The sequence below is a fragment of the Bos mutus genome, chromosome 4 (assembly GCF_027580195.1).
Source record: "Bos mutus isolate GX-2022 chromosome 4, NWIPB_WYAK_1.1, whole genome shotgun sequence".
In the NCBI taxonomy this organism is placed as follows: domain Eukaryota; kingdom Metazoa; phylum Chordata; class Mammalia; order Artiodactyla; family Bovidae; genus Bos; species Bos mutus.
This window is the reverse complement of record NC_091620.1, coordinates 32,404,193-32,415,482: the sequence shown is the minus strand read 5'-3', so window position 1 is coordinate 32,415,482 and position 11,290 is coordinate 32,404,193. Positions and strand designations below refer to the sequence as shown.

At 43.7% G+C, this 11,290-nt stretch overlaps 1 protein-coding gene across 2 annotated transcripts; it reads right to left on the bottom strand.

Moving 5' to 3' along the window:
• Positions 1–8,587: 8,587 nt before the first annotated feature.
• Positions 8,588–10,887, bottom strand: FEZF1 (FEZ family zinc finger 1). 2 transcript variants are annotated; one of them, XM_070368776.1, is made up of 5 exons: positions 10,459–10,887; positions 10,087–10,308; positions 9,773–9,907; positions 9,382–9,514; positions 8,588–8,949 (listed from the first exon to the last, which is right to left on the bottom strand). In XM_070368776.1, exons 1-5 carry the CDS (start codon positions 10,885–10,887, stop codon positions 8,588–8,590), a joined length of 1,281 nt encoding a protein of 426 aa, XP_070224877.1. The 2 variants fall into 2 exon arrangements, with proteins under 2 accessions (XP_070224877.1, XP_005898273.2); XM_005898211.2 differs by having other exon boundaries at positions 10,087–10,887.
• Between the last annotated feature and the right edge of the window lie 403 nt (positions 10,888–11,290).

Below are 11,290 nucleotides of genomic sequence, written 5' to 3'. Positions count from 1 at the left end.
ACTCTCCTCTCTCACTTTCATCAAGAGGCTCTTTAGTTCTTCTTCACTTTCTGCCATAAGGATGGTGTCATCTGCATATCTGAGGTTATTGATATTTGTCCTGGAAATCTTGATTCCAGCTTGTGTTTCATCCAGCCCAGCGTTTCTCATGATGTACTCTGCATAAAAGTTAAATAAGCAGGGTGACAATATACAGCCTTGATGTACTCCTTTCCTGATTTGGAACCAGTCTGTTGTTCCATGTCCAGTTCTAACTGTTGCTTCTTGACCTGAATATAGATTTCTCAGAGGCGGGTCAGGTGGTCTGGTATTTTCATCTCTTTAAGAATATTCCCTGAGGAGGAAATGGCAACCCACTCCAGTATTCTTGCCTAGAGAATCTCGTGGACAGAGGAGCCTGGTGGGTTGCTGTCCATAGGGTCGGACAGAGTCAGACACAGCTGAAGCAACTTAGCATGCATGCATGCCTTGGAGAAGGAAATGGCAACCCGCTCCAGTATTCTTGCCTGGACAATCCTGTGGACAGAGGAGCCTGTTGGGCTGCTGTCTATGGGGTAGCACAGAGTTAGACACCACTGAAGCGACTTAGCAGCAGCAGCATCAAGAATATTCCAGTTTGCTGTGATCTACACAGTCAAAGGCTTTGGCGTAATTAATAAAGCAGAAGTAGGTGTTTTTCTGGTATTCTCCTGCATTTTCGATGATTCAGCAGATGTTGGCAATTTGATCTCTGGTTCCTCCAGCTTTTCTAAATCCAGCTTGAACATTTGGAAGTTCACAGTTCACATACTCTTGAAGCCTGGCTTGGAGAATTTTGAGCATTACTTTACTAGCATGTGAGATGAGTGCAATTGTGTAGCAGTTTGAGCATTCTTTGACATTGCCTTTCTTGGGGACTGGAATGAAAACTGACTTTTTCCAGTCCTGTGGCCACTGCTGAGTTTTTCAAATGTGCTGGTGTAATGATTGCAGCACTTTCACAGCATCATTTTTTAGGATTTTAAATAGCTCCATTGGAATTCCATCACCTCCACTAGCTTTGTTCATAGTGATGCTTCCTAAGGCCCACTTGACTTCGCATTCCAGGATGTCTGGCTGTAGGTGAGTGATCGTACCATTGTGGTTGTCTGGGTCATGAAGATCTTTTTTGTATAGTTTTTCACTGTATTGTTACCACCTCTTCTTAATATCTTCTGCTTCTGTTAGGTCCATACCATTTCTGTCCTTTATTGAGCCCATCTTTGCATGAAATGTTCCCTTGGTATCTCTAATTTTTTTGAAGAGATCTCTAGTCTTTCCCATTCTATTGTTTTCCTCTATTTCTTTGCATGGATCACTGAGGAAGGCTTCTTTCTCTCTCCTTGCTATTCTTTGGAACTCTGCATTCAAATGGATACATCTTTTCTTTTCTCCTTTGCCTTTAGCATCTCTTCTTTTCTCAGCTATTTGTAAGATACATATGATGGATAACAACAATTATATGCATTGGATTTCTTAGGCATTGCAAATTTCTTTGTACTCACTGGGTACTTAGTAGCCTCATTTTCTTGCTGTAAAATTTCTTAGCCTGAAAATTTCATGTGATAGAAAAGTAAATGAGGAATTTAGCGAATCCATAAATGAAAGTGCTGGCAAAAACACTATGCACAAGAAAGACAAATCTATGTACAGAATATGTATCTTTTCCAGCAAAAAACAACATACTGTCCTTCAAGAAGAAGGAGTCCAGTGTAGTCAATGTACCAGCAGCTAGTCATCTGGTCCCATGGTACCATACCAGAGGCTCCTACATTAGGTCCTATATTAGCAAGGAGGTCTTTCATCCATTTAGATCATATCAGTCTTAGTGAAAGGGAAGTCTGTTGAGCCTACACACAATTTTTTGTTTTCCAAGATAAAATGTGAATTACAGGAACATAAAATAATATGAATGTTAATTCTTATTGGATACCCAGACCCAAGCACTTTGAATGAATCAATGAAATAATGAATGAACACTGAGTTTTGGTTTTGGTTTTCTTGGTACTGAGTTGCTACACAATGCTGAAGTTTCCCTTTTTTGTACTGCTTTTCATTTAACCCTTGCATATATATATTTCTTCTGACTATCACAAATATCTTAACCAATATAATCTTTCAACTGTCATTTATTCTCACATTTTGCTTCTTTAGAGAGTAGATTCATTGGTTCTCTTCCTTTACATTCTTTTCCACAAACTGACAGTTATGTAATTGCTTTATTGTAGAATTATTTAATTCTACAAAATGTTTAAGGTTTTTTATTGTAATGGTATTAATGCTAGAATCAGACTAAAAAGAACAGCATAGACAATTAATGCTTTATTCAGGATACACAAGTAATGCTTTCAGGTGATAGGAATAGGAGTATTTAGGGAGAAAATGTTTTATGATACAACTTACTGTAAAATATTTTTAAGTGAAAATTTAAATTTAATCAAAGTATTCAGGTTGTATAATATAGTATTGTTTATCATTACCCAGCTTCAACAAGGATTAATTCATGGCCAATGTTACTCATCTGTACTTATACCCCTTCCCTTCTCCTGGATTATTTTAAAGCAAATTCCTGATATCACTTCACTCTTAAATCATTGAATGCAGTTCTAAAAGAACTGTTTTTTTTTGTAAAACAAAACCACTATTCTTTTTTCATATCTCAGAAAGTAAACATGATTTGTTAATTTTATTAAACAGTGTTCAAATTTCCAATTGTCTCAGATGTTACAAATGACTTTCATTTTTACAGTTTATTTCATTAATTTGGGGTTGAAATAAGATTTATATGTAGCGGTTGATTATTAATAGCACTATTTTAGCAACTGTTAAATAGCTATGTTAAAAACATGGCAACCATCTTTAAAATCTCTTTGGGGACTTACCTGGCGGTCCAGTGGTTAAGACTTCCCCTTCTTGCAACCCACAGGTTCAGTCCCGGGTGGGGGAGCTAAGATCCTTCATGCCTTTGGGCCAAAAAGCTAAAACATAAAACAGAAGTAATATTGTAACAAATTCGATAAAGACTTTTAAAAAAATGGTCCACATTAAAAAAATGTTTTTTAATCTAAGTGATAGTTGTTTTCCTCCTTGCCCTCATCCTCTTCCGCCTTGCGCTCAGCCTTTCTACAGGTCCCCGTACCATTTGCTTCTCTTTTTCCAGCTGTCCCTCCCACTCTCTTACTAATGTTTGTTGAAGAAACTAGGCTGTTTGTTCTATAGAGGTTTCTTCCAAACTTTAGTTCTAGCCGAAATTTTAAAAAATGCAAATCTTACTCAGAAATTTGTGTAAACAATCTACATGTGTGGAATGTTTCACCAATTCCAGGTTTTGTTCACCTTTAACTGACAGATTACATTTCTATGTATGCGTGAGTGCTCAGTCACGTCCAAGTCTTTGCAACCCCATGGACTGTAGCCCACCAAGCTCCTCTGTCCATGGGATTTCCCAGGCAAGAATACTGAAACAGTTTGCCAGTTTCTCCTCCAGTTACATTTCTATGTGGGCTATCAAGAGATATCTCAATATTTGCTACTATGCTTCAAGGGTTCCGCATTGGTCTGAACTTTGATATTTCTCACACAAAAAAGTGTGTATTATTGCTATCAAGAAGAACATTCAATCAGACTGGAAATCTGTTCTTCACTGGGGAATAGATTTGTAGCTTGAGTGAGGAACTGGTACATGATGCTGTTTCTCCCTACTCCCATAGCTTTGTGCCCATGAGAAACATTTGTTTGTTTGACAGCAAAATATTAGCCCTGGAGACTTGTACTGACAGAATTTTATTTCATCTTTATTTAATAACTTGATCTTCATAAGACCAATAACAATATGATTTCATTTGACACCAATATCACCTTGGACTTGAACAGAAAATGTATATGGTTATTTGTGATATTTGAATGGTCAAATGCATGATGGATTTTGACTTTTCTTCAAAGTTCATTATAAGCAACATGTTACAATACAAGCAGAAAAAGTATAATAGCAGAGGTAGCTTTTCCTATCAAGGTCATTTAAAAACCAAGCTTCCTCTTCTTTATTGCCTGGAGTAAGTAACCTATCCTGGCTTGAACTGGCAATTGCTTCAACACCAAGAGAATATTAATGACCAGTGGGTTGATGAATGTATTTGTTTTTAGTCTGCCTAGAGCTGGAATGGACATATGAATAGATTTCTAGAAACAATGACATCTATAATAAGGTATCTTATAATTGCAAATATCATTTATTTTTTGGTCTTTAATTAACCTAATGGAAACAAATTTCTTGTGTGAAAGCAACATGTGTTTTTGGCAAAAATATAGAAAAAGGCAATGTTTCCTGGGACCAGACAACAACTGCATATTCTTACCCACTGAGATTTAGGTTTGTGTTTACTTTTCATGCTTTTGAAATATACTGTTTGTAACAGAGCAAGTCATGATCCCTTAAAATCAAAAACTTTATGCATCATAAAGGTTTTACCTATTAAAAGGGTTTATAAAGTGACAAAAAAATGTTTCTATAAGAAATAAACCCTAATTTTGAATTTGAGATCATTTGTATTTTATACTATATATTTGGGGATAAATATTTTGCAAAGACAAAATGTTCCATTACAGTTATAACTTAGTCAATGCTTTGAGTTGTCCCCACATCTAACAAAATTATGATTTCTGACTTATCTGCCACTAACTAAGAGGCAACTGTTTAATACAGTGTTCACGTTTCTGGAAACTAGATTCCATTGCACCTTGTGAATTCATTCCTTTCATATTTAGAAAGGAGCAAAGTTCTACAAAAAAACTCACTAAGTTGCAAACTTCACGAACAAATAACTGCTCTGATGAGCCCCTAAAAATCCTTCCATTTACTATTGAAAAATTGACACTTCAGTCCTAACCTTGCACAATAACAACTTGTTCTCAAACTAAATTTTTTAAAGTTGGAACATTTTATATCCTTTGAGAAGAGATTATTAGAAATCAGAATTTGGGATCTGGATTAAAATAAAATTTGTAAGTGTTAATTACTTATGTTATTAATTCCATTCTACATTGTGATTTCCCAAACTGAGCAAAACATAAGGCCCCAGATCAGTAACTTTCTAAAACTGGTTCCTGCAGTCTGATGGGCCACCTTCCCCTGTACCCAAAGTTATTAATAACTCCAGCTGAGAGTTGAAGATAAACCATTCCCCTCTGCAGATAAAAGGAGAGAATTTGCTGGCTAAAGATAGTGGATTGAGATGTGAGTCAATTTGTGATGCATACCATTGGGGTGCCTATCTCATGAATGAACACAAACATTTATACAAGCACACACAAACACAAACATTCAGGTTAGATAGTGAAAGGGCACCTTTTAATATCTGTTGGAAGTGGGAGAACTGTAAGGTCTTCTATTGACTATTAGCTAAGTAGCCCTTTTCGTCAATTTTCAACACCCCCTTCCCCAGCAGCCACCACTCCAACTAATCTCTAAGCTCATCCTGTCTTTAAAGAGATTCTCCTTGATGTTCAGTGAGTTCTAACAGCTTTGTCATAAATCAAAGTTCATTGATGATTCACCTCCTGACAAGTAGTTCTCCTGAGTGCTTAGATTTGAGAATTTCCTTTTGGCTTCTCCTACTTAATCATCACTACTTCAGGCTACTGAAACCTGTGACCAGACAGACAAGGGTTCCATTGCCTGTCTTCTCTGGAATGGCTGCCCCATCCCAAATCAGACCTGCAAAAGGTCATTCAGATTACCATAACATCCTCTATACCTCGGCCCCCCTCAACAGACCAATTTTATCCTTCCCTAGAAGACTTCTTTTTCAACACAAGTCAAGGTACACTGGCAGGGGCTAAAAGATGGGAGGACCACTTATAAGTACTTCCTAACTATAAGTGCTTTATGGCTTAGTAATTTTCCTCAAATATGCTCATTTTCTTTTCCACCAGTAAAACTGTGTAACCTTGAAAGTCTGGGAGAATTACATCCTGGTTTTGAGAATAAGTTCAAATACTTATTGAGAATAAATTCAAGAGGCAAAGGCCATTTTCTGCCCTTTATAATGACCTTTGACTTCATTCTGTGTACCTAAAGAGAACAAACGCTTTCAAGATTCGACTAAGCTACCTCGATATTCCCCCCAAGCTCCCTGGGGCTCAGGCAGCTGCTCTGAGGGAATGTGGCAAGCACCTCGGACAAGATTTTCTACTTGGCTGAGATATTCAACAGGAATGGCCGTTCTGCCAGCCTCGTAGATTCAGAATTTACCCACCTATGGAATTTCAAAACTCTCCATCTCTTTCTGAAGTTAAATCTAACAGGGATCTAGTCTCAGCAAAGGATAAGGGGAGGTGTGGGGAGGTCAAGAAAAGAGAAAGATTGGGGTTCGATTTCTAGATTGCCGGATTGGGACTTCAGAGTCCCAGTGCCCCGGGGGCGATGGGGTGACTGATGAAGGGCGTGTGTCCCAGCTCAAGGGCTGGGAAGTCTAGACCCGACCTCTGCACGCGGAACCAGGAATTCCTTACTCTCGGAAGCTCTGCTGTCCACTCCGTGGCCGGGGTCTTGGGCTCCCCAACCCGAGAGGGGTTCCAGTGGAACTTGGCTAGGGTGTCCTGTGGGACCCGCTCACCCACTCGTCGGTGGTCGCCTCACCCAGGATGTCTACCACCTCTCTCAGTCTTGGACCGCCGAGGAACCCCTCGGGTCGTCGGTTCTCGGATCCTGGAAGCCGTCAATCCTTCCACTACCTGGAAATGCGGGGCTCTTGTTGACAAGGAAATCGCCGTCTCGCCGGGAGGTGTCCCCCGCCTACCTTCCCTTCCTCCAGCCTGTCTCTTTCGCCGCATTTCCTTCAGCGGCCCTCAAGACTCTCTTTGAGGCCAGATCAAAAATTTAAACTCCTTCCCCGAACCTCTCTTGCAACCGTCGAGGCACTAGGAGGGCCAGGAAGACCGCCCTGCCCCGGTGCGGGAGGGGATCCTAAGCTCTTGGTGAGGATCCGCGGTGGGTTCTGCATCATAGCCTGGCCTAGCCAGAGCGCCAGGCCGAGGGAGAGGCTGAGATGCACCCCGAGGCTCCCGGGGTTACAGGGACCCCTGCTGCCCACTCCCCCCACCCCCAGCCTCTCTCCCTGGATGTGGCCCCGCTGCAGCAGGATGGCTGGGCTGGGCTGGGAGCTTGTCTGGCAGCTTCTACTGAGCAGCTAATAGTATAACAACCCGGCTTTGATAAATCTGAACTAATTACCCCTCTTAATTAAAGTCTTTAGCAGTTGTTTCACTGTTTTGGCAAGAAAACAGGAGAGACTTGCAGTTAGAAAACACCAGAGCCCGAGCTCACAGCAGAGCTGCTGATTAACACTTGAAGCATTTCAAGGACCTGGCACCCGCCACAGTTTGGTTTTCATCCATGTTTCCTCCTTGAATGGAGGCATATTCGTCTACAAACATACATAGACACATAAAAACATGCAGGCTTCCTTTGCCAGCTGTGTACAAGTCAGTTTGTGCCTTCAGGGTATGAACAATAGATCCCCCGTTTACAAGGCATCCTTGTAATCCTGTGTGAAGGTGTGTATTGCATGCACCTTCTAGATATGTTGTTCCCACTTAACTTTGCACCACAAACACATCCGATGGTCCAGGACAAAGATATGCTTCTGTTAGAAAGCCCACATCTTCTTTGAACTGAATCAAATTTCCTTACTTTACCAAAGTTGTAACAATTTGCTGTTATTTGGAGAGACTATTATTTGCTCTTGGTGAATTGTTTAGAACATTGGGCAGTACTAATCCATGGTTGAACATTTTAAAAAAGAAGAAGGCTGAGGGGGTCAGAATCAGTGATCTCTAGCTGAAAAACAGCAACAGAGCCCTGAAGGTTGTTGATTAAATAAGCATGTTCCAAGGATTTATTTCCAAGTCAATGAAGCAGTTTTCACGTGCAAGAATCAAAACCAAAATTTCAACTTCAAATTCATCCATAATGAACCACCCTTATCTAACGTGTATGTGTGCATATGTGCATGTGAGCTCATGAATGTGGCATGTGTCTTAACAGACACACACATCTATGCGTGTATATATAACATACACACAGAGTTTGGTTTTGACTTCAGGGAAAGAGAAAATGGTAATAAACAATCGGCAGGCATCTCGAGATTGCAGAATCAACACAATGGGAATATATACAATAATAAAATTAAAACGGTTGCAGCAAGCCCGCGTAGGGTAATACAGATCTCAATAAATACAGCAGAAAATTTGTTTTAAAAAACAAAAGAAACACCATCTCTCCACCCGAGATGAAAGTCTTTCCAAATTAAAAAAATCAGAACACAAACCCCCAAGTTTTCTCATAATTGTTAGTGCCTATATAGCATATAATACACGAAACCACGTAGCAGGTGCATGCAAGAGGAGAAAAGACCAGGGGATTCAGAGGCTTCTGGTTGGCGCTAACGCGTGGGGCCCAACATGCCCTTGGTTCTACAGACGAGTTTGGGTAGAGAGGTCCAGCTCTATTCCGCCAGCTGCTTCCGGAGTGAGGAACCCGGCTGGGGCGGGGAAGAGACTTTGGCCTTGATCACTGGTGGCCCGGATGGAGCCCAGGCTGCAGGGGCCCCGGGGGCGGCAGCGGCGGCGGCAGAGGCGGCAGCGTCGCTGGCGGCGGCGGCGGCTGGAGAGGGGGCGACGGGTCCGCACCTGGCTCCCCAGCCGACGGGCGCGGCAGCCCGAGGCCGCTGTCGTGTAGCTTCCGGACGTGCTTCTTGAGGTCAAAGTTCCGGCAGAAGCCCTTGCCGCACGTGGGGCAGGTGAAGGGCTTCTTGTCGTTGTGGGTGTGCATGTGGAACGTGAGGTTGTAAACCTGATGGAAAGCCTTGTTGCAAATATTGCACTTGAACTGCTTCTCCCCGCTGTGGGTCAGCTTGTGGTTTTTGTAATTCCCTGCAACAGACAAACGACAGGGACGTGGACCTGAAAAGAGAGCTTGAAAAGGGAGAGGCAGACGATGGAAGGACCAGGAGGCGGGAGAAGAGGGGCCACAGATCCGACAGCCCCGGGCAGGACTTAGATGCCCACCTGCACTCGGCTCCCCGAAGTTATTTTAAAATATCGACAATGAGGTCGTTCCCGCTACATTTCAATACAATAGTTATTAATTCAGTTCTATAAAACGAGAACAAGAGGTTAAAAAGAAATATCCCCTCTGTGTACGAGCCATGCCTTTGTCTAATCCCACTTAGGGATAGGAGGTTGGAAAGGCAACGCACGCGCTGGTAACTGGGTGCACTTAAAACACATCTTCTGAAACAGCCCCCAGAACTGAGGGCTTTCGGTAAGACTCCCGCGAAAGACAACGCCTTCTGGGTTCCATACCTTTTTGATGAAATCCTTTGCCACAGAATTCACACACAAACGGTTTGTAGCCTGCGTGTATTCGGGTATGCGTGTTTAAAGTAGAACTTCTATTAAACGCTTTGCCACACTGGTTACATTTATGGGGTTTTTCCTAAGCGGAAAGAAGAAACAAGCAGAGAAGTGAAGCTACTTTGTTATTGAGTGGAGTCTGAAAAACTCAAAACACTGTCATGCTCTCCCTCATGCTTTTAAGCAGAACAAAGGTAAACAATACCGGCATTTCCCCTTCGTCCAGCCGGCACATTTCAAACAAACCTTAACTGCAGGGAGTTAAGAGTTTATCGGCCATTAAGACAAAAACAAAACCGTTCGGAAACAAACCAGGTGAAACTGACACAGTCGAACACACCTGGGTGTGAATGATCTTGTGTCTGCACAGGGTGCTGGCTTGCCTGAAGCCCTTTCCACACACTTTGCAAACGAAGGGTCTGGCTCCTGTGTGCACCGGCATGTGACGGGTTAAGTTATAGTGCGCGTTAAAGACCTTAAAATTAAACACAAGTACAACAGGTTAGCCCAAACAGCCCTTGGAGATCACCCCCGGGTAGAGGAAAGGGAAGGAGGTGATAACATTCTGACAAGTGTATACAAATAATTACAAAATAAATTTAGAAGGAAGGAAAGAAGACTCACCGCCCCCGCCCCCCGCCCCCCAGTACTTGCCTTTCCACACACTTCGCAAGTGAAAACTTTGGGTTTGGTGTTAGGAGAGCCTCGGCTGAAGTCAGAGGTTTTGAATGCTATTTTTTCCGACAGAAGCTGGGCGCTTTCTTTCATGTAGTGCTGCAGCTGAGCCTGAGACAAGTCTTTGAAAGCTACTCCCGAGGGGTACTTCTCCACCGCCGGGACCACCAGTTTATTCCTTTCGGCTAAATACGTTTTTGGCTGCGGGTGCAAAGGGGAACTGAGGAAGTAGGAGGCCACCGGGTGGATGTTGACGCCGGCCGCCGGGTGGCACGGGCCGTCACCTCGGTTCAGGTAGCACAGGGCGCCCATGGCGTGGAAGGAGGAATGGTTGACCACCCGCGGCCTTACCAGCTTGTACTGCTGCAGCGGTAGCGCGTCGCGGGCCAGGTCACTCTTGAGACTCAGCGCGCAGTTGAGCAGGTCGCTGCAGCTGAACGCGGGCGCCGCGGGTGCTGAGGCCGGGGCCCCCGGAGCCTCGAGACTCGCCTTTCGGGGCTCTGCGCCCGTCATCCCCGCCTTGGGGTTCGTGTCGTACGCCACAGGCACGAAGGGGATCATGCAGGGGATCGACGAGTTAAGATGCAGCGAGTGCTTGGGGTCCCCTTTGGGCACGGCTCCCTGCAGGAAGTGGGGGACGGGCAGGGCTTTGGGCTCGGGGGTGCGTGCCATGATTCTTTCGATGGAGAAAGCCAAGGGTTTGGAGGTGTTCATCACGTTGCCCCGGGCCGGAGCAGTCGCTAACATTTTGGCAGTCGCGTTGTGGCAGCTACTGTCCATGTCGGAGTCGCCAGCGTCCGTCGTCAGCCGGGGCCGGGTTGCGCCGTCGTTGCCTTGTTCCCTGCTTGTCACAGACCTGCGGAGAAGGGGACGGGCACCATCACCACCAGCAGCCTCTTCCTCCTCCTCCCCAGCATCACCAGCCGAACCTGCCTGCCCAGCCCAATGGACTCCTGCCAGCCCATCGCAGAGTTCTTGGCGCACCAATGACTCGGGGACAATCACTACTTATTTCTATCAATAGAAAGTGTTGTGTCAATAACGCAGCCAAGATCTCGCCAATCGTTAACTTCCAAGAGGAGAAGGTAAACTAGATAATTGCTCAATTCGCTTCCAACAGTCAACAGGAAAACTTTTTTCCCCCCCTCGGCAGTCAGTGACTACTTTTCATTGGTGAGTGAGG

Coding starts and splice junctions, on each gene's coding strand:
- FEZF1 (XM_005898211.2), bottom strand. CDS start 10,887: ATGGACAGTAGCTGCCACAACGCGACTGCCAAAATGTTAGCGACTGCT. Junction 9,515..9,772: donor ACAAGATCATTCACACCCAG/GTGTGTTCGACT, acceptor CTTTCCGCTTAG/GAAAAACCCCATAAATGTAA. Junction 8,950..9,381: donor CAAAGGATTTCATCAAAAAG/GTATGGAACCCA, acceptor TGTCTGTTGCAG/GGAATTACAAAAACCACAAG.